This window comes from Schistocerca piceifrons, chromosome 8, assembly GCF_021461385.2.
Source record: "Schistocerca piceifrons isolate TAMUIC-IGC-003096 chromosome 8, iqSchPice1.1, whole genome shotgun sequence".
NCBI lineage: Eukaryota > Metazoa > Arthropoda > Insecta > Orthoptera > Acrididae > Schistocerca > Schistocerca piceifrons.
Genome location: NC_060145.1, coordinates 276,097,296 through 276,121,642, shown reverse-complemented (window position 1 = coordinate 276,121,642; position 24,347 = coordinate 276,097,296). Strand labels below are relative to the sequence as shown.

The following is a 24,347-nucleotide window of genomic DNA, read 5'->3' as shown; positions in this document are numbered from 1 at the left end:
GACTGATTCTCCGCGAACACTGACGGATGTTATAAAATCATTTGCGATATACTGTAAGAACTGTTTCCTAATTTTACTGTTTCTTTGAGGGGCAGTCAAATGAAAAAGTGACAGATGGGAAAAAGTATGTAAACTGTATTATTTCAAACGTATTTACCCCAATCTGAGACAACTTGTCAGTGACTTCATTGAAAATTTTTTGCGATTGTCTACGGATCCATGATTGTATCCGGGCGTGCACTTATTCGTCCGAACAAATCGACAACCACGAATGTCTTTCTTCACGGCCTCAAAAATATGGAAATCGCATCGGAAGAGATCGGGACTTCATCGAGAATGTGTGATGGTTTCCATCGAAACTCCTGCTCCATACTCTAAAGACTCTTGACAACATGAGGGCGGGCGCATACCTCCACACACAGGAATCTCTCCCATTCTTCACGAACGCCGTCTTGCTCCGAATGAAGAGGTGCGCGCCAGGGTACAACCATGGTGGTGCCGTAGGCAATCGCAAACATTTTTCCATAAATGCACTGGCCAGTGCTGGCCAGTGTGGCCGTGCGGTTCTAGGCGTTACAGTCTGGAACCGCGCGACCGCTACGGTCGCAGGTTCGAATCCTGCCTCGGGCATGGATGTGAGTGATGTCCTTAGGTTGGTTAGGTTTAAGTAGTTCTAAGTTCTAGGGTCTGATGACCTTAGAAGTAAAGTCCCATAGTGCTCAGAGCCATCTGAACCATTTGCACTGGTCAGCCTGTCTCAGAGTGGGATTAATGTACTGACAGATACAGCGATTACGTTTGAAATAATAAACAGTTTACTTACTTTTCTCCATCTGTCTCGTTTTCATTTAACTGTGCCTTGTACATAACCATCCACAAAAAAGGAACACACGTCAAATTATTACCGCCTACTTAACCGAAGAATAAACATTTCCACTTGAGATTAAAATACTATATTGAGATATCTGTAATTACTTTAGCCATTATACTGTCAGACAAGAAACGAAATAATCAAGTCACCCTTCCTTTTATATTAAATTCGTTTATCTCCTACGCCAAACCAGTGTGTACCTACAACGACCAAGAGCGGTTACGCTACTTCTTTTCTTTTTGCGAAATGCTGTTGATGCCTGAATAAAACACGATGCTGTCTCGCAGATGGTAAAGTGCCTCCTAATCGTCTGAACTGTAGCAATCACACACGATTTTTTTCCTTCTCTGTCTATATTTTAAAGTGCCACTGCTGTTGTTCGTTTTTTGCAGATTTGTGCGGTTGTGAACACGAAATAACTCCCAGTTCGGAAAACCATGTTAAAATAGGATTGCTTTAAATTCACCTCACATATCTTAACAGCTGGCCAACTGTCAATCGAAGGGCGGAATGTGTTGGTGAAAATATACACCTGAAATACGTAAGCTGTTTGTGGCTCTAGAACAAGAAAACTGTCTAACAAAGATTAGCATGGGTTAAGGGTTCCATGTTCAGATGACTACAATGTTTTTAAGGATACACCAGGATCTCTGACTCCTCAAGGATTAGGGAAAACAACGATGACAGCCTTGTGCATAGAGCCTATGCCCTATCTGTGTAGAGTGTTTAAAGGAGAAAACGAAAATAACGGTAACCCGGCGCATATATTGACAACCTGTCCTCCCTTATATACAGCTGTTTATTTGATGAGTCATTTCACTGTGTACCAGTGTATCTATACATGAAGGTTATAAACATCCGATATGTTGTGGATTCCTTTCTATCAATAGTAATGTTGCATGGCAAACACAGTAATGATAGAATACGGAAATGGCAAGTCGCCACGAAATGCTTATACAGTTTCCTGATAATGCAAAATCCGATTAGCAGTTGGATATGGAATATTCGCAATTGACTGGAAATCCCATAGGGATGCGGCTAGAGGTGATGAGGAGAAATGTTTTGAGCCCACTTACGTCTACGTCTATACTCTGAAAGCCACCGTGAGGTGTATGGCAGAGGGTACGTCCCATTGTACCAGTTATTAGGGTTTCTTCCCGTTCCATTCACGAACGGAGTGTGGGAAGAATGACTGAACGCCTCTGTGCGTGCTGTAATTATTCTAATCTTTATCGTCACAATACCTATGTGTGCGAAATGTAGGAGGTTGTTATATATTTCATGTGTCATCATATAAGGCCGGTTCTTGAAACTTTGTTGGTAGATTTTCTCGGGATAGTATACGTATATCTTTCACAAAGCTGTAATAAAGCCATTCTATAGTATTTCGTTGCATAAAAGATAACATGGTTTTGATGGTATGGTATGGTAGGTACTGTGAGATGGCTTAGCGTTCGTAATTTAAATTTACACATATCCTCTTCGGTTTAGACTCTTCTGTGTAAAGTAGAAGAAAAGTACCGACCATGGTTTACGATTACTTTGACTTTAAAATCTGTGCTAGGGTAGGTTATTCAGTATGACACTACTTTTTACTGATAACGATTACAAAATGAGATGACTGCAAATTGATCAGATTGCCAGAAGGCAGACTAGCAGAAAATGCCTTGCTTGTTTTCCGAAAATACTGCTATTCCATCCTCTTGTTACACGCTTTTTTAAAGCGTATCTAAAACGAGTCCTAGTATAAGTTGAGTAACCAACAAAACTTTCGTTGATAGCTTGCCTGTTTAATTTAAGTAAATGAAAAGTCTTGTTAGAAAAGGAAATTTGGAATTTAAAGGCACGTTGGCGTCGTTACCACCTGAAACGGAGCATAAGCTGTTAAAGACTGTGATTTAGAGGAACCAATAGCTGAAAAGGGATTCGAACCCAGCGCCTCCGGAGTAAGAACCCTAGCATTGCATGTCTTCGGTTGGTTATTCTCTATAGAAGTACTATAATTTCGCAGTACACTTTCGCATCACAGTTACATCGAAAACGAAGAGCTAAGAGATAGTGTCATCAGTGACGTTTCGACTGATTACAGCTTATTAAATTGGATTCTAAAGTAAATGATTACAAAACAGAATTACGTCTTTCTCGTAACGTTCTTTGAGGGTACCGTTAAAAAGAGATAATGAAATACATTGAGAGACCCAGACTGCGAGGATCAAATTTGGAACACTTTGACCCGCATACACTATCGATTCTAAAGCTATGCTGGCCACTTAGCTATGAGCTCTGCAGAGATGACTTTACCTCTCATCCGCATTGATCATGGAACAGACAATTATGACCAAGTACCATGCCTTTTCCTCAGCAATTACTAGTATTAACGTGGTCAGTACAGTCAATAGGAACAGCATAAAATTCCTACTAGACTAGGCAGGCCTCTCTTCACTGATGGGTGCCGTCAATTTCCTCTCCTCTGCACCTGTGATAAGCCTGATAAAATCTGGCGCTATCTAGATAAAATCTAACACTGCACGGTTTCAGGAATGTGGAACCAGACGGGAAAAAAAAGGGGGGAGGGGGAGCAGCCGTGGTCATTGTATGGTGAGAGAACAGCGCTGAGCAGTCAATCTTAGCATTTTTTAAAAGAGCCATCCATATGATTTACAAATACGAAAGGAAGCTAAACTTAGGTTATTCTGTCGGGCGTTTGAAGCGAACCCTTCTAAAACACTAATCCACTGTCTCCTACTGCGTCACGTTGATCAGTAAAATTGTTATATTTTTTGTAAGGAACTAAGAAAATTTTGAAATTTTGTATTAAGGAATGTCTGAGATTGCAATAAACACTGCCGAGTATCTTACAATCGCTGTTTCCCTAAGAGTGGTGATACGGTGAAACTTGAAACACTAACTGGCATAATTTTTAACAAAGCAAAGATCTTGGCGAGGTACCAATGAAAGCTACAATCGCATTGTGACACACAGTCAAAATTTTATAACGTACATGTATCAACATGTGTAAACATATACCGCGACGGGCAACTCGGATTGCTTTTATTAGGTTTTGCACCTTAAATCCCTGCTCCGAATATTTAAAGATTCGAACTTCCGTGTATAAAACGTCCTATCTCCCGATCTATGAGCCGTGCCATACTATATTTTTACAAGTACATCCAGTGGTATATGTGAATCCTGTCTCCAAAGTGTGTTTTGCGTAGTGTTAGTAATTACGACGTAATAAATTAAAGCATTATCCTTGATACTGCAGTTTTACTACATGAACAGCAAAAATGTAGTAAGCGACTGCCTTCTTTCATTATTTTGCAGGGGTGTCAGCGAAAAAAAGGTTCGTAAAGGTTTGAAATTATTTGTAAAGTTCATTGGATGTAGCTAAGTGATTTGCCAAATACTGCATGAATATAGTTTCGGTTATCTACGCGCCACGAGAGACGTTGTTTCAGGAGACACACATACATACACAGTTTCTGTTATACTTGACTTATTATGTTAAATCTTTATAATATTACAGCTCTTCATAAGTGGGCTCTGACAGCATTTTAAAGTTTTAAATTCGATCAATAACTGTATAAAATATTAAAAATCAATTGCTTATTGCCTCCGGAAGCCATTAGATACATACACGCAACTGGGACCGTGTCCCGTGTTAGCTGTTAGTAACACACATCACGGTTACTCTTTTAGAAAAGTTATAGTGGTAGAAATACATGGAAGGAAGTAAAAATAGTGTTTAAGGTACTGTCGACGACATTACGAAATGGAATACAAAAAAATGGGACTAGGACAAGAATGGGATGCGAAACGTAAAGTGTGTTTTTGAAAGGAAACATCCTAGTATTAGCCTCAATTTACGCAAACCACGGAAACACTAATTTCGATACTCACAAGCGGTTGATCCTCCTCATCAGAGTCCAGTCTCTTAACCACAGTATTGTGTAACAGCTTTTCTCGGGAACTTGCAGTCCAGTCGTATTATGAGTAAATTTCCCCAGTGCTTGGAGAAGATTACGCACATCCTCCTCCCATACGCCGACTGCTCAAGATTATCACATGAACTGGGTTCGAATTTCTATCTGGCTCAAAATTTCGGTTGGCCCAACACATGAATATTCAGATGGTCAAAAAGTTTCCGATGGGTAAGTGCAGTGCTGAGGCGTTACACTCATAGTTCAAGAAGATATCGCTCTCTCGATTCAAGAAATCCCATAAAAAGAGTTAGCATCTAGCTATACGAACGGCACTTCTACAACCGACGAAACCTCGCTTTCTTACTACACTGTTTTGTTAAGTCACCGGACAAGAAGAAACATATGCTGCATCTTTCGCAGTCTAAAAACACCTCTCTGTCAGAAGAGGGTTTTCTTCTTATAGGAAACGCGCAGAAATGTATGCAGCTAGATTCTTACTTGAGAAGAGCTTGAAGAGCAATCAATCTAAGATCTAGTACCATCAGTTTTCTATTTCCTTTTTTTCTTTTTCCAAGACAACGCTCCACCACACCGTTGTGAAACAGCGTTCAAAGTAATTGAGCTCCCCTCCTACAGTCCCGATGTCGTATGCATGTGATGTGGCTTCGCTGGACCGAACTCGAGCAGGCACAATCATGATAAATGCCAGATGCCAAGTAAAGAGAGGGGGTATTCGATAAGTGATTGCGATGGATTAACACCTGTACTGAATCGAGCGTAGTACTGTTTTGAGAAGAAAAAGATAGCCTACCCTAGAACGACTTACGTTTTAAAACGTAAATCAATTATGGATGTGGAACATTGCGACTGATTAATAAACGTTTCCACAAATTACTGTGGCCAGTCGCCTTTTGTCTTATTCAAATCTTACTGTCCATTACGAGTTTCGAATCGCCTTACGATTCATCATCAGATGGTACATATTAACAGCATGTTTGCAGCATTGTGGAGGTCGTGTAGAGTTAGTAGCAGCTGTTTGTTTGATACTACTAATTCTACACGATCCCCACAATGCTAAAAACATGCAACGAATATGTACCACCGAATGATGAATGGCACGGCGATTCGAAACAGATAACGGAAAATAAATACTGAATAATAAAACAAAAGGCATCTGGTTGCAGTAATTTGTGGAAACGTTGACTCATATTTTGCTCCGTCCGACTGCCGATAACAGGAGAATAACATGTGGTTTTCGGTGTCCTCCTAGCGATAATACTTGAATGATACCTGTTGCGAGGGTGCCTAAACCTATAGCTGCTGCTGTGTACAAAAATTTATACATGGTTTAAACGCCACGAAATTGTTGAATATTAAGAAATCTGGAAGGATGAAACGCTCTCGAAAATTTCACTACTCAGTCTTCAATTAACACCCATATGAAAGATACTAAGCAGCATTCTAAGCTGCAGCAGATAAATTAAGTCATGGCAGTATTGATGTTTGGGCCTAAGGGTGCAAGAGGGCAGCTAATAACAGAATGAGCAGATAGAATGTGGAAGAAGGAAGTAAGCTTACGATTTAACCTCAGGGCTATCGTAGACAGAGCACAAAGTCAGATTGCAGAAGGAAATCTGCCGTGTCCTTTTCAGTGGAACAACACCCATATCTGCCTCCGCATCTGCTTTAACTGAGTAGGAGGAGCTACCTCGCTCTGTGGCACCTATGACAAAACCAGGGCAACAGGATCACGTGGACGGCAGGCGGCACGTTTAGCTTCGCGTCAGCTTACGTAACAAAGAACGGAGACCAACTCCCAAGGTCATACCACTACCGCTGTTATCGCTGGACTGTCTTCCTCGTTCGTACGCTGAAGGTTGTATGAATCGCGAAAAGACAACTAAATATCTTTGTGTATTCGCAAGTGCAAGAGTTATTCTATCTGCCTCATCACAAATAATTATGATATAAACAAATTCGCGCACAGCTGGTCATCTGAGTGATTACTTTTCACGGAACGGGAGTGGGGGGCGGGGGTAGAACTGCTGTTAGTTCGATGCCAGACCCGGGTGGGTCACGAAGAACATTTCATGATCTGCGTACATAAACAGAACCACGCTCAAAATTGTAATTGAAGGAAGTATGAAAGGGCAACGTACGAAGTGCAGGAGAACAAAGTTTAGGTGTAACGTCGCTATACGCTATTTATGCTGAACAAGAATGAAATAGGTAATTGATTGTGGCCTTGTTTAAGAAAGCATTCTTCATTTTAGTGAACTGGTTTAAGTAGAACACCGAAAAACTAAGTCAGGATGACAGTGTTGGAATAAAAGTCCAGTATTCGGAGTTTTCCGCCATCTCGGGATCAGTAAACTATTAGTACATGAAAAGTTGGGCGTAGCTACCGCTCCCTCTAATTACGCAGAGATTGAGTAAGAGGGAAAAACACACATGAAAAAAACAACGATAAACGTCAACACTAACACTTTCCCTTGGCTTTCCACCGCTACCCAATACTGTTAAGATTTTGATAGGATTTCAAAGTGTTGCAAAGATGGGCGACTTGTTTTAAATGTAGAGAAACGTAATCGGAATATCACAAAAAACTAGTGTCCTATGACTACAATATCAACTCATTAAATACTTGGGTATGACAATTTGTAGGTATTTGAAATGGAGCGATTACAGAGACTCGGCCTGCAAAGGAGCTTGCTTACAAAAACATATGTGCGACCCATCGCAGAATGTCGCACAACTATCCCTAGGAAGACTACTTACAAACTTTCTAGAGCCTATTTTAAGTGATTAATATACCACAACCCCCTATGCATCGCTCCCACGTGGATCGCGAGGGCAAGATTAGACAATTACAGCGCACGCAACGTGTCTGAGCAATCATTCTCCAAACGTGAATGGAACGGGAAGCAGCTCTAATAAGTGGTACAATTGGAAGTATTCTCTGCCATGCACTTCACATTGATTTGTAGCGTATGGAGTCACTGTAGACTCTGAAATGAGAAGAGGCTTTAAAAGTAGTATTTTACTACTTCAGCTACTTTATTACTATTCCGTCGTAACATTGCTGCTTCGTAAATAGATGGTTGCGTATTAGATACTTGTCTCGGGTCTGGGATGATGATGATTATTAGTGTTTTAGGGCGCACAACAGCGAGGTTATCAGCGCCCGTGAGGGTCTGGGCGTAGGCACTGGTTTTAACTGACTTTAAAACAGGGAACGGGGAACTGACAGTGATAAATAAAGTAGCCTGCGCCACACAACAAATGGTACTTTTGAGTATAGATGTAGATCTACTGCGTGTCCTTAACGTTAGAACGCAACTGTTACACTACGTAGTATTCAAACTTAAGTTGTTGAACCAATTCTCCATTTTTACGCGATTTATTCGTATGTGTTTTGGAATTCCCTCGGGAGAAATGAGTTGCAGTTAGTAGTATTGATAGGAATAGCGTTACTATGTAGAGTGTGGGTAAGTTCTTATGGGACCAAGACTAATGTAGAGTGGTTGGTTGATTTGGGAGAGGGGACCAAACAGTGAGGCAGGGTGTATACGTGGTCAAGGAAAAAAAATTCCCGGATTTCCCGGTTAAAAATACACTTTCTCCCGGATGAAAATACACTTTTTCCGTGTTAAGTGACAGTATACTATTCCTCGGCACTGTAGAACTCATTAGGCCTATGGTTTTATATGCGTGAGTAGAATTTCCCGGCACTTTAGAAAACGAAACTCAAGAGGGGGGAAAACACGTTTTGAAACACCTTTGATGTGCAGCAACATGTACGCTCCATATTTTCGTATTACGAAGATATAAATTTGAATTCCACCAAACACCGCATGTTACTTTCCGAAACATTGAAATCGAGATTGCGATGCGCTTTTGTAAGCCAGTCATAGCTCTTGTCACGTGATCTCGCCAGCTGATGGCAGCATAGGACACATGATGTAGTGAGCCAATAGCAACATCACTCTTAAGTAGCGCGAACACACAAATAAGAAAAACTAATGGTTTAAATTAATATACACAGCATTCACATATAATATTGGTCTCGAAGATCAATAAGCTGGAAAAGAGGCTAAGCTTCCACATATAATGTTGATCTTTTTTGCGCGTGTTACACTTTAAGATACATCACACAAATGTGCCAGTGAAATGACGTAAATGTCTGATCTTTTGGACTCGAAATTCTTCTAAATGATCGTCCTCAAAGAGTTGATTTTTAAATGAGAGTCAAACGCTTTGTGATTTAAGAAATTCATCGTACATTCTCGCACATAGTTTATCTTGCGTAAAAAGGATATTTGCTTTGAATGTAACGCTTTTCAAACCACCATTCACAATATTTTCCCGCGACCTGTTAGAATTAGGTTCGTTTCAGCAGTTGCAAGAGAATGACAAATAACAGGCGTCACCGCGCTTGCGCAGCTACGATGACGCAGGAAGCCGATATGTTCGTACGTGTAAAACATTAAAAGATCTTACGTATGGCATAAATAACAATACATCAGATGATACTTCAAGAGCGTCGAAATTTCGTGAACCATACTAAAACGCATAATTCGGCTTAAAATGCACATTCGTATGTAAATTTTCTTGGAGTACCAGTACTATATTATCTCATGTTTGGTTCTTTATTATGGCATAATGCCATACGTGCACTTGAAATGCAGCGAACAATTGAAACTAGGCAATAGTGTGAAATTAAACGCTTCGTTTCAAATGAACTGACTGCCTCAGCAGAAAAGATTAACTTTAAGCCAAATTTCTTTACCAAACCGGCAAAAATAACTTCATTGTTCTGTCAGGAAGGTGGAAATAAAATCTGAAACTAATAACATATTTTAGCTTTCCGTAATTACGCGAACGTATTTTAATTCATTTGATAGCTCCCGGCCACAAAAATCAGTTTTGTTATCATTTAACGTGAGATCATTTAGATGGGTAGATCACTTAACTAATGAGGAGGTATTGAATAGAACTGGGGAGGAGTTTGTGGGACAACTTGACAAGAAGAAGGGACCGGTTGGTAGGACATGTTCTGAGGCATCAAGAGATCACAAATTTAGCATTGGAGGGCAGCGTGGAGGTTAAAATCGTAGAGGAAGACCAAGAGATGAATACACTAAGCAGATTCAGAAGGATGTAGGCTGCAGTACGTACTGGGAGATGAAGAAGCTTGCACAGGATAGAGTAGCATGGAGAGCTGCATCAAACCAGTATCAGGACTGAAGACGACGACGACGACGACGACGACGACAACGACAACAACAACGTGAGAGCAATAAACGGAGAGGAAACAACAAAATCACTGAACGTAAACACAGATCACGAGGACGCTGCCCACCTCCCCACAACAACTCTGACTGCTCTGTGCATCAGCCCCAGATTTGCTTCATTTCCGAACCGAGGCAACATTAAGCAGTGGCGCCCAGCCATACTTCTGTAACCAGAAGCGGGAGAAGGTACAACTCATACGCGACTCAACTGCGCATGGTCAAGAGCCCGCCCGCAACAGCTCAAACGAATCTAATTTAAACAGTTGTCACGTCACGCTCATCGGAGGAAGTTTGTTGTTATAAAGCATTACATAGTCTTCCTAAAGCCTTTGACACACTTTGCTGTTGGCAGACGCTTGTATGAGCACTGTTTTGTTGTTGTATACGGTGCCATTTCCTTTGCAACTTAAGTTTTATTTTCGTTTTCTTTTTTTCTCTCGTTCATGTTTTGTTGCTGAAGTATTATTCTGCAGTAGCGGGATACAGTAATATCCTTTGTTAGAGTATTGGTTCTCACCAGTCAGAATCACAAAAATTTAACTGAAAGCTAAAACAATGAAAAATTCCCGGAATTCTAAAAAATTCCCGGGTTTTTCCCGGTTTTCTCCCGGATGAAAAAATTCCTGGGTTTTCCCGGATCTCCCGGTTGTCCCGGGTCGTATACACCCTGTGAGGTCATCGATCCCATCGGATTAAGGAAGCGTGGGGAAGGAAATCTGCCGTGCTCTTTCAAATGAACCATTCCGCCATTCGCCTCAAGCGATTTAGGGAAATCACGGAAAACCTAAATCAGACGCGGGTTTGAACCGTCGTCCTCCCGAGTATGAGTCCAGTGTGCTGACCATTGTGGCGCGTCGCTCGGTACGATGTTGAGTGGTAACTTAGTTAACAAGGTATAAAAATAATGGATGGAATTCACTTGTCAGACCACACAATGAATTTACAAAGCATCTATGGAAGGTGGAGTTTGTGTGATGTAACTCACTTACTTACTACATCCTAAGAGAACGAAAGAGTGAGGAAGGAAGGGAGGGTAAGAGGTTGATGGGGGGAGGGTGAGGGTTGATGGAGAGAGGGAGGGAGGGAGAGAGGGAGAGAGGGAGGGAGGGAGGGAGGGAGGGAGGGAGGGAGGGAGGGATAGATAGATAGATAGATAGATAGATAGATAGATAAATAGATAGATAGATAGATAGAGAGAGAGAGAGAGAGACAGAGAGAGAGAACAGATGATTGATAGTTGAATGATGGGACGGCTGGTTGGATGCAGTGGGTACGGAAAGCAGTGTGCAACACTTGAAGTATTAGGTCATTTGCACGCTGTTCACGAGAGCTTACAAAAAGCTCACGTCTAGCTTTATACCGATCCAGCACGCGAATAAACACAGCGGCGAGCATTGATCGGTTCCTGGAAAGCCGAAAGAGCAGAGTGAATGCCACGAAAGCGAGCTCGACGGCCGGAGATTTGTCGGACAAAAATGCCGATTGTGCGATGTACGCAGTAAACAACAACGAAGCAAACTGGAGGACACCAAACGAAACGGTTGATGACTCACCCCTTTCGCAATAAAGGGAAAGCGAGGCATGGAATGACTAAGGGGCACCACAACCATATCTGAGTCATCAGTGGGCACAAACCACATCGTTGCATCTATTTTCTATTGGCATCAGCAAACAGGAAATTCATTGAAACTTCCTGGTGTATTAAAACTGTATGCCGGACAGGGACTCTAACCAGGGACTTTTGCATTTCGAGGGCAAGTGCTCTACCGACTGAGATACCCAAGCACGACTCACGATCCGCTCTCATCGTTGTATTTCCGCCAGTACCTCATCTCCTACCTTGCGAAAATTCTCAAATGCGACAATCAACATCTCATTAACTTGAATGGCAAAGTACTTTAAACTTCCGAGACCGATTCGTGTGACTACAAATCTTTATTTCTGATTAAACCATTGACCTGTTTCGGGAAGCGAGTAAAAATGCCGTTAACTGTATAGAACGTATACGCGGATCTTATCAAATCTTTGAGGTATGACCGTTTACCTATTTTAGCATTTCATAAGTTCAAGTTTGCTGATTTCAAAAAACTTGTTTGACACCGACAGAAATAAGGTGCTTACCGTGACACTGCGAAAGTGTGGAAACAGCTAACTTTCCCAGCATGAGAATACAACTGCTGTCTCATAAAACTGGTACAGTCTTTTTCGCTACACAAAATACAAGCCTCAAGCATGAAGATTTCCTGTTTATAAGATCACATACGCTACAAGATCAAAGAACAGGAGACTTGTCCAATATCGTTATATCTTGTGGAAGGAGTAAAAAACAAAAGCTAGTTCTATTAACCGACCTGGATCCTTCGTTCTAGTGATTTGAAACCGACCAAAGAGTCGTAGTAGTTATCCCATTGGTCTAGCTTAGGAAAGAATTTGAATCATATTCTCAAGTCTATTTCGAAATTTTGGATTTTCCTCTTTCACTTTTGCCAGGGTAGTGCCTTCGAAAAGGAAATTTTGCTCGGTCTACAATGGCGTCGTCGCAAAGGGACTTTATACATTAGCCTTTCTCCTTCGCACGAACACAAGGTAGAACAGTTTGTTGGCAAAAGAGCTTACGTACAGACTTGGGATCATACGATTCTGAATCAGGGCAAATAAAATATTCATTCTCGATTCTCATCTTTGTTCTAAAATAACTTCGGACACTGTACCAAAATTATTTAAACATATCTGTTGCAGTCAAATCAGGAAGACCATTCTTATGGAAGCAAAAGTAACATAATATTCGCCTAGTCGTACACCATCTGGTCAAAACAATCCACACAGTCCTATACAATGCGGAACTGACTACTAGCACCAGATGTCACTACAGACGGTCCCGCTTGTATAAAAGGAGGTGGGAAGTATTGCGTTTTTAGTAGAAAAGCAGTAATAGCAGACCGGGTCGGCCAGGTGAGTTCCGTGACTTCGAACGTAGACTAACGATTGGGCACCTGAGTAAAGAATCCGTGAGCGGCATTTCCACTCTTCTACTCTGCCCAAATCCACTGTGACGTGGAAACACAAAAGAACACACAGCTACATCAAGATCAAGCATACTGGAGGACAGGGACCGTCGAGCAATATGAATGATGGTTGTGAAAAAGCGCATGAAATGAGAAGAAAGAATAACTCTTGAGTTCCAAAGTGCTACCACCAATCCTGGTGGCACAATGACTGCGTTAGGGAGGTGAAAAGAATGGGACGCAATTATCGAGCAGCTCCTGACAGACCGTACACTTCTGTGGTCAATGCTAAGCGAAGCTTGAGGATGGGTAAACTGCGACACAACTGGATAAATGGGTGACTGAAAACGAGTGACCTGAAATGATGAATCACGCTATATCTGTGGCAATCCGATGGAATAGTTTGGGTCTGGCAAATGTCTGGAGAATGTTACCTGTCATCATTAGTAGTGCCAACAGCGACGTACGGAGGAGGCGATGTTATGGTCTGGGTGTGTTTTTCGTGGTTAGGATGTTGTCCGCTAATTGCGCTTAAAACGCTAAATTGCGGAAGTATATGAACACTCTTTATAACACTGTGTACTGCGTACAGTGGAGGTACAGTTGGGAGATGATGACTATCAGCATGATGACGCATCTGTCATAACGCACGATCAGTGAGGCAATGGTTTGTGGAAAGTAGTATTTCTGAAATGGACTGGCCTGCCCAGAGCCCGGTCTGGAACTCAACGGAATACTTTTTGGATGAGTTGGAAAGTCGACTTCACTCCAGATCCCAGCGCATAACGCCGCTACCTTCTCTGGTTTCGGCACATGAGGAAGCATGGGCTGCCATTCCGACACCTCACTGAATGTGTCCCCAGCAGATTTAAGGCCGCAATAAAGGTGAATGGTATACATAACCCATATCAATGTCCACTAATACGGTGTCCGGATACTTTTGATCAGATAATGTATGTGCCATGTGAATCTGAAAGTCATCTGGTGACAGATGGCCGGCCGAAGTGGCCAAGCGGTTCTAGGCGCTACAGTCTGGAACCGCGGGACCGCTACGGTCGCAGGTTCGAATCCTGCCTCGGGCATGGATGTGTGTGATGTCCTTAGGTTTAAGTAGTTCTTTGTTCTAGGGGACTAATGACCTCAGAAGTTATGTCCCATAGTGCTTAGAGCCATTTGAACCATTTGGTGACAGATCTCTGTAATATCTACTAAAAAATTTATGTTGAATATAATCATGTAAAATTACACGTTACAGCTCACTGGAATCAAACTAAGTCCTCTACGGGCCTATCAACCTGACTTTGACACAAAAGTACTAATTGCAAATATACGGAAACTTGGATTGTCCCAACTGTATTAGCTGTTCGATGGAATGTCATAACGCATATAGGCTGGTTTCTAGAAAGCCTCAGCCCATGATTCGAATTCAAATCAGAAATTTGGACAGGAGATGTTTTTTAATGTCATGTCCAGCACTAGTAGTTCAGAGGAAGCCAACAGAAAACATCTGACATCCATGCAGTGCGGTCATCTATCAACTTTAAAAATATATATATATACATAAATTATGTTTGCTATACGCTGTGTAGATCCAGACCTGAAGAAAAGTGATTGTTAAACCGCTGGTGCTTGCTTGTGCATGCTTGCTTTGGGATACATTAAAAGGAGGGTAAATTTATCATCACAAGGAAGGTTAGTTTTAACACCGCAGAGCTTTATTAGATAAGATTCTATTGGAGGTGGCACCTTCCTGCGTCCTGATGACATACCCAGCTAGTTATAGGGAGTCCTACCGTGTAACGTGGATTTCGAAGTATGGTGAAACTCGACATTTTTAACATTAGCAAACTTTGCAAGATGTGAAAGAAGTGACTATTAAGAGATGAAAATTCTGGGATCGACCAGGGATTGAATCCGCAGTCTCTCGATCCGAAACCTTACACTATTACTGAGCCCTCAAGCCATTAACGCCTCAAAACTCGGTAGGGAAAATGCAAGTTACAGAAACTGCTTCGTTTCATACGTGTAGTATAATACGAAATTACACTCACATTTGAATGAAAAAAAAAGCCGATAATCAGTGTCAGTGCAATATATGCATCGAGTGAAGGAGAGTAGGCACATTAGCGCCTGGACGTATGGATGAAACAATTGTTTTTAAAAAGGAAAAAAATATTTGTGTAACTATGATTTCTAGACACGGTTATAGAATTTGTGATCCTTGTTTTTAACTGCATCATTTTTTTACAGTGGATGAACGTCTTAAACTGGGAACACCCACCCACCTCTATATTCGCAGTTTTTAAGACAACCTTTACGCGGTTCGTTGTGTAATACGAATTGGATCAACAAGGCGACAAAACTCAAAATTAAGAAAAACTTTTAAACATAAAAGGTGCTTGGCTTCAGCGGACTTACACGCTGATTATCACTGTTTCTTACTCCTCCCCTCCATACTGCCATGATAATATGTTATACTGGTATATTATAACCAACAATATTTATTACTGGCTGTATTAGACTGTCAGGAAGAGACATGGTTAAGGTCTATTCTTATGCCCAATAAATATAAATTCAGACTAACAATGTATCATTAGGGGAGAATGGAAAGAATCTTGGGAGACTCCGTCTTCACGGCCATAATGGTAATTTAAAGAACTAGACTGATTTAAGGAGGAGGAGGAACAGAGTTTAACTGTCTATTGACTACGAGGTCATTAGAGACGAAGCTCAAAGCTCAGGTTGGAGAAGAAAAATGCCCGTGGCCCTTCAAACGAGTCATCCTGGAATTTGCTTTAAGCAGTTTTATTCAGCTGACTGAAAAGTCATACTCTGCCGGACAGTTATCACTTTTATTACCCCCCACCCCGCATCTGCGAATTACGATGCCCTAGCTGTCGTGGGAAGCACTAGCCAAACTCCTGTACATTTCCGAGTAATATTGATAGCAGAACTTAGCATAACTAGCAACTTCGCTCCCCCTAGAAAACTACTTCCACTCTTAAATTACGCAGACTGCAGGCACACAACAGGCCAATCTGTCAACTCAAAACTATACACTTAAGCGAAGCAGTGTGATTCACCGTTTGATACTCCTCACTACCGAATCCCGCTAGATACATTATTATTATTATCTCCTTGAAAATAAATCAGTCCGTAATGGATTCAGCTGCGAAGAGAGAGGTCACTATATGCTTCAGTTTTGATCAGGATGGGATGGAGGTACTACGGTGGTAGTCCCCCGTGATCTCGTATAAGGAACTATGAGCTGTTATTTATACATAACCCGTAATACACAAATTGTGACCTTTCAGACCGCGAGAAAATTTTCGAGCTCGCTCCCCAAGGCCAGTTGTGGTGGAATGCTTCTATACTCCCCGTATCCTCCTTAAAATGCCAAGCCTACGATGTTTTGTTGTCGGTTGCGTTATCGCCTTCTGTGTTGATTGTTGAAACGTGTTACAGATAGGTGTTGGAGTCTCCTAGACAGCGTCTCGTGAACTACGTACCTGTTTTCTTCAGTACGGTACCCTATAGCTCAAAATGCGTTCGCACGAATGTGTCAGTTTTAATTTTCCGAGTTTGATAAATTGTTAGTCGGTCTATGGAGGAAGGTTTCAGTGATATGGATGAAGAAATAAACGAAAAAGCAGACGATTTTACATTAGCCAGTATCACAATTCTGCTATCGAACAGGAGTACCATTCAGATGAAGAACTTCAGGAAAGTAGTGATGAGAATCTGTTTTTTCAATGAAATAGTTAAAGTGAATGTTAAAATGGAATGTGTTCTAAGTAATGACAAGAAAAATGTAGTTCCCAGCAATGAATGTCAAATTTGACATACTTTCTTTTTGTACCTATCGGATGGAATTTTTATGCGCAAATTTAAACCCTGGAAGTTAAATTTATTTGCTACAAAGATTATATAATTTTTCAGAATGTAAAATTCAGTGTTCTATCAGTCCATTTATGTGTTGCTATTTAAAAGAACCACACAAAATTAAGTACTTTTGTGTGATAAATAGTAAAATGCTGCAGGCTTTGTTTATTTCAATAAAATAAACAAGGAGCATGTAAACAACATTTAAATAATTGTAAAAAATATTATATAGCATAAATTAAAAATTTCATATGATTCTTGCCTTAAACCTCGGTTTAAACATACGGGTCCCAGAAACCTCACCTCGTGGTATACGTTACTGAAAAGTCACCTCGCGAGCTAAGGGTTAATACGAACGAAGGTGTTCATTATGGTCAGAATTAAGAATCAGATCGCAGCCTCCCTCCTGTGTGTATAATCTACAATTCATTGTTAAGGTCATTTGCCCGTATCATTCTGTCTACACAATGGCATCTCACAAGTTTTCTTAAGGCGATCGTATACATGTTACAAACACATGTTAATACATTCATTACTGCAGAAAACCGTATCATTTGTTCACGTTTCATGAATCCTGACGAAGAGACTTATATGAGACGCAGGAGGAGATGAGAAAGGCACCAACCTTACATTTAATAGCAATCTTACCTATAAAATATCACACTTTCGGCTTTTGTGTAGAACGACTTTCTTTTTAAAATTGACAGACATCTTGAAGACATACCTCATCACACTGCGAAATCACAGAAAACTTTCAACAATATGAACCCCGAGGCTACTACTAAGAACCACATAATTGTTAGCAATTGTTGCTGAAGAACAAAAATTGTTTGCCCGAAGAAGGGTACTGCCGATTTTTGATAAGGTGGGATAGGTATAAATGGTAGATATACTCGCCAGGACCACGCTCCGGCAACAGCAGGAGGAGGAAGGGGGGGGGGGAGGGGAGGGGGAGAGAACCCGGCTGCAAACGCGGAAACTGGTAAGACGAAGATGGGATTGATTCAAGACTCTTGCACAGACATGTGGGTGCCTGCTTTTCTTAATAATCTCGATCTCTTAATAGCGCTGTAATATTATTTCTTTCCGTTCTGAATAGACCGGAGGTCAGTTTTAATTATTTGTAGACAACCTGAACAACCACGACCGCGCACTGGCTCACCTCTGCAAGGAGGAAGGAAGCAGCAATGCCGTGTCAAACGAGCAATCACAGCATTCGCGAACAGCAATTTCCGGAAACCATGGAAAGCAAAACAGGTGTTATGATCTGGACTTAAACCCTGATCCTCCTAAAGAGGAGTCCAGTCTAGCCGAATGCTCTGTGTCTGAACTCCAGTGTAAGCAACTATTCCTAGTGTTTCCGATATGAAACTAAAAGTCAGACAAATAATGTATCACTTAAGATCCTAACATCAATTCTATTATTAGCACAGGGAAACTAAGTTAGCGTAATTAGTTGCAATACGATCACGGGTACGCTGAATAATTCAAATTGCTTTACAGCACAGCGTAAACAGGAGGACGGGGTTCCAGCCCCTTCCCGGCCATATAGAGTTGGTTTTCTTTTGAAATACGAGAATAGCTGATAACTTTTCACGAAATTTGTGGAGACTAGCTCCTACAAAACATTGGGGTCCTCAATATCACAGGCCGGTCACTGTAAAAGCACTCTACTTCTTCCCTAATGTATTTTCTTAATTTGTTTTTTTCGGCGAGTTTGTGCTTTATCGAATGTGGACTCGTTAAAAAAAGCATGAAAGTAAAACGGAAGATAAACGGGTGTGTGCGGCTGTGGATTAGCGCTTGATTGAACAGTAAAGCCTATTGAATTCGACATTTTTAAAGGGTGCACCAATGAAGATGGTCGTCGAAAATACACACACTAAAATTGGGAGGATGCAGAGGACAACATTGGTAAAGTTTTTATGTCTTGGCAAAGATGAGACCGGGCACTGGCTCAGTCCTGAGAGGATGAATCTGTCATACGGCATTATAAACTAAATCCTTTCCGAGTTTGACTTATTGAAAGCACGGAAAAAGTAAACTACGAACACTGGATGGGTATCTGAACTCCGGTCCTTCTGAACAAGCGTCCAGTGTCTATTTCATTCGGTGGGAAGACTAACTACAAGAGTTAAACGTTTAATAGACATTTAGGTAATTAGAGTCGAGCTAACTTGTCGCTGTTTGATGGAAAGGAAGTGCCATAGCACTGCTTACATGTTCATGGCTTAATATCGATTGCCTGCACGGGGCTCTCACCAGAAACCAAAAATGGGTACCCATGCAAGGATCCGTACGGCAGGGGTGGGTGGACTGCTGTGCCGCCTCTATCCCCTCCTCACCTACCGAAAAAAACTACGAAAACCGAACTCACTTTGTGCGCCGCACATTAGTATGATTTCCAAGTCAACTACAAAGTAATTTTTGACTGTCAGCAAGTAAACCCCGTGGCATCTACCGTGAAATCTCCACCTACTGCGATCTCCCGATTAGTATGTTGCGTATTATCTGTTCATAGATCGGCGATTTTTTTGAAAAATAAATATTAAACCTGATGTATAATGTTATAATAATCAAAAGTTCGGGTTGTGACGACGTAGACGACAAAACCATCTGCGGGTGGTTAAATAGCGAAGCCTAGGAAGCAGTTACATAAATGAACCGGATAAAGTGACAAAGTATGTTTGGTAAAAGAAGAGATTGAATACGACGCGATCCAGTAATCCGTTAACATGTTCATCAACGCGCCGAAATGCGTTGATTTCTTATTGGTGCTGTAGGAAAAATAAGAACTATCGTAAGGAAAAGAATGAATTGGAAAAAAACATAAAATGCACGGTTATTTACCGAAAATGACCTAAAAATTTGAGACGAGGCACAGTATGTCTTAAGTGTAATTCTGTAAATAAGTTGTCAATCCGGCGAATAATGCGCAAGTAACTTTTTTCCAATGCGTATTGTAGCTGGTTCTGTAAAAGGCAGTTTGTGTTAAAAACATGTGTTTTGGTTTACCCTCTTTTTTCGGTTTCCTGTGCAGTTGCGGTTACCCATTAAAACGGATAATCGGGAGCTTGCCGTTTTTCAGCAGTCGCAGCCAAACTCACGTGAGCTGCGCAGCAGCGCCCCCCTCCTCTCATACCTGGTCCTGACCACTGGTCCGCTCTTGAACTCGTGCAGAAAAAGCTAAGCGCGTCGCTCAAACGTGGACTGACCTTAACTACAAGGTAATTACCCTGGGACATACGTTAGACTGCTCTGATATTGATATTTACATTATTTACCACCCGGAAAAAGGGAATGAGAAAGATGCTACGGTTGCGGACTAATTATCATTTTGGGTGCCGCTATTCTGAAGCTATATCTTGATTGAAATTTTATATTCTTTGCTCGCCAAAACTATTTGGCTCGTCCCAATTCCAAAATTATTGCGGAATACTACGAAAGACCCGCCGCTATCTGTGATAGAATTTCGTAATCTGTACTGAAATACGCGACTTGATAAACATGTTGACAGTGTTACAATTCACGATACGCACTGATGACATCGTCACAACAGTTATGGTGATTCTGAATTTCAATTTTGCATAACTGTAATTTGTTTCTTTTTTCTTTAATTAAGAGCGCGTCATTTATGCACTGCAACGAGGTTTCTACGAATCTATTGAAATCTCTCTTCGTGGCCTATGACCATAAATAATTCGCAAAGACCCGTGAATGCGGGTACTTCACGCTGACAATAGAAGCAACGTTCTTTGAATAGGGTTTCTACCGACGCAGTGCAAGTCCAAGGATGTCAATGCAACAGGCAAATAAATTGCATTACTCCTAAAGGTCAACAATACGTAAAATCTAGGATCCACACGCGCCTCTCCCTAACTGTACACCCACTGCAGTATAAAGTTCAATTTGCTTTCTAACGCTCTTATCACCAAGCGTGTCAGATGTCAGGTTAGTTGGAAAGAAATGAAGACATGCCGAGCAAGGGAAGAGACCGATGAAAGAGTGTTCACTGAGCTCTACAACACACAGTTAAAAAAAAAAGTTCAAATATTCACCAAAGATGTCAATCAAAGTGTAATTCACGCGTATGTGTCTTTCTCCACCCCCTGCCCCCTCACTCAAGTTAATATTACTATTTGAACCCGTATTACAATTTTTTTCGAATCTTAAACATAACTGCATATAAAAACTCTGCTGTTGTTAACAGCACATATTATTAGACTATAAACAACAGACGTACAAAGAACTGCATTTAACGAATTTTTGTCGTAGCTTGCACGTGTCGAACGGAGTAATTTACAGTTGATCATCAGTATATTACGTTACAAAATGAGACACAGTTTATTAAATGAAAGTTCCTGAAGCACCTGAGAATAAAGAGTAATTTACGTTACGTAACCAGTAATGCGGCACCCTATTTCATGCCCTAAAACTAACTCGTAAAAAGCACACTTTTTGTGAAAAAAATAAATTGTACAAAAGAAATCAGTACGAGCGTACTCCCTACATTTTTCCTTATACGTTGTTCTACGACATACTGCTACACAATTCCAACATTTTTATGGTATTGATTAGCGTATTACCTGAGAAACCGACCCCGTCGTAAGCGATTAAATGCTATATGCCGCGCCGCGAAGGATGGGATACGGTCATTCAATTAAAATTGTCTTTTGTTGTCTACTCCTAGCCTAACAAATCCACATTAATGTAGAAGCGTTTTCCCTCTATGCACTATAAAAAGGAAAAAAAAGTGGAATGGGGTACGAAATACCTAGGACATTTCTGCGGACAATACGTCCATGCAGTGAAAAATAATTTTTTAAGCTTCATTCTTACTCGTACAACAGGACAGATGATGTGCAAAACACTAAAGACCTAACAAACAGGTGGAGATTTCCGAACACAATTTCAGGACGGAATGAGGCAACGCGTCACTTACGTCATGCAGCACGTGATGTACGCAAAAAAGTATGAAGACATAACAACATAACTTAAAACATGTGCAAAGAAAAAAAAGCTACGTCGAGCATTGTATGCAACAACGGGATCTTATATTACGTTATTAATATTTAATAACACAATGCTATTCTTAAAAAAAAAATAATAAATCTCTTACTTACAGTATGTCGTCGGAAGACTAAAGGTTACTTTTAACATAACAGCTTGTACAAGATAAATTAGCGTAGTGACACGTAAACAGGTTAATACATTCTATAGTCTGGACTTAACGTTATGGATGAAACAACTATTAAGACCGTGCAGCTTACTTGGCTTCTCAGTTATTAATCAAGATTGCATAATAATTGATGGAAGCCTATTAGGGAGCTATTTTCATGTTAACGCCCTGCGTTGTCACTATACGCCCTATGGAGCGATGACGTCACAACGCCCTAGTATGGCCACATAAGCAGTTACAATCTCGACATTTTGAACATAATGAACACAAAACAAAATCCGTTACCCTCATATTTAAAATTTACCATTTTGTGAATATACTTGACATGCAACAAAAGAAGCATTAATGGTATATGCCCTGCACCAAAGCATCTTCTAAATTCTTACTAGCATACTGTATAAAATGACGACAAACTTAAAACAATATTTTAAGCCATTATTTTAAAATAGTGTACCATGAACCACTCATGCAATGAAGATCAATGACCCCACAAAATCCGTATATATCACCGACAGCTTAACTTCGTTCTTAATTAGCACAAAATTTCGATTACTTGGCTAAGGGTCTACACAATTATTAACAACACTCTCGAAGAATGGAAATTAAAATTAAATGGAAGGATAATATATTTCTTTTAATCGTTCCGTTAATTTGGGAACGTAGAAATGCAAACCTTTCTTCTTCATCCTTTATATTTGATGCCTGGGTTAATGCACTTTCGTGAGCCATTTTGCAACACAAAGTTTTTTTGTAGGGAGTCTGATTTGTTATTTAGATGCGTAAGTAAAAATATATATCACTGATCGTGAATTTACATCACTTAATAATTAAAGGAAGAAATGTTAGCTGTGAAAATAAAGACTACGCTTATTATCGTGGCCATCTTCCTTTCTCAGCCTTCTTTTTCGTGTAAGCGGAGAAACCCAAGCAACGTATTTAACTGTTTCACGTCTTGCACACGAATGGCGGCTGTTGGCTTGCGCAGGGACTGATACGTAAGCTCCTGCTCTCCCATTCGTCGCAGCGACAACACGGTTGAAGCTAAAAGCTGGAGCGCCACTGCGAGTCAGAACGGAACTACTGGCGCCCAGTTCAAAAGTTTAGATGCTACTTAACTGCATTTTACAAACGCAACGTACAGACTGCGCTGTTAAGAGCATAATAAATTGGAACAATTCTGTACCCGTTCGTCGAAGCACCTATAAAATTAACATGGATTGGGTATCAGAATATAATTCCAAGCTTTTATATACTTTCAGCTATATTTGTGAGATGAAGATCGCCACATTTTGGAACAACAATGATATTCTACTGTCGTCCTATAGAAATGGACTCCGTTTTATTACGTTAGTATACGGACTAGTAGCTACAGGAGATTTAATATGTCGTTTCCTTATCTTTTTGTAAGTTATTCCATTGATATCGAGGTCATTGCAGACAGTCATATAAGTTCGTAGTGTTGTACAATATCACATTCATTTGTTTCATCAGTTACTTTTCATTTCAGAATATATAATGCTCTTCCGCATTGTGCGAGGCAACATACGCGAAAGAAATATACGGGTAATAAATTTTAAGTGAAAGAAGGAAGAAAGTCGCCATTCTTAATAACCGCCGTAGTAACTTGCATTTTCGTTTACATACTGTAGGTTATTTGTGAAGCTTCAGTCCAGGGCAGAAGCTGTTTGAAAAGAATGCTATAACTCTCTTTTACATCATTTATTTCCCAGTAACAACGCCAGTGGCGATACGATTCCATGTGCATACAGCTGATCTCCAACCGAAATTTTGTCCCACTTAATATCGTGCTTATTGTCTCATCCGACAGTCGTGAAAAATTAAAAAAAAATTATCAGTATTCATACCTTTTGTTGTGGATCTGTTTTCTCTCGAATGAATCAGGTTTGGCATGTCTTGACATTTGCTTGTTTTTCTCTCATTTTGTTTTTGCTGCTTGTACTCTTGAAATATACTTTCAAACGGTGTTCCAGAAATTTTGTCACAAGGCCTTCATTCTGGTTCCAACCACTGGAGATAATTAACTATATCTTCCATACTTTATGAGCTGTATAATTAACTGTACAAATCTGTGATGTATGTGAGAAGCGTAAAGATCTGAACAGCAACTGCGTAAAATTGGTTTTTCAGTGGTGACGAAGGGTGACGTGAGGTGAAGGGGTTCGAGGGAAAGGC

At 40.7% G+C, this 24,347-nt stretch overlaps 1 protein-coding gene across 3 annotated transcripts in view; it reads right to left on the bottom strand.

The window, feature by feature from the left end:
- Nucleotides 1-23,104, bottom strand: part of LOC124711284 (zinc finger CCCH domain-containing protein 4) — an 81,089-nt gene extending 57,985 nt beyond the window's left edge. Inside the window, exon 1 of one of the 3 annotated variants that reach the window (XM_047241285.1) lies at nucleotides 23,020-23,104. Coding sequence is in view for 1 of the 3 variants with exons in the window: in XM_047241283.1 (XP_047097239.1) it covers nucleotides 22,828-22,883 (56 nt within the window). In the remaining 2 variants the exon portion in view is untranslated. Of the gene's footprint in view, nucleotides 1-22,098; nucleotides 22,115-22,827 lie in introns of those variants that run through there. The other 2 variants (XM_047241283.1, XM_047241287.1) reach the window with 2 other exon arrangements.
- Nucleotides 23,105-24,347: the final 1,243 nt, after the last annotated feature.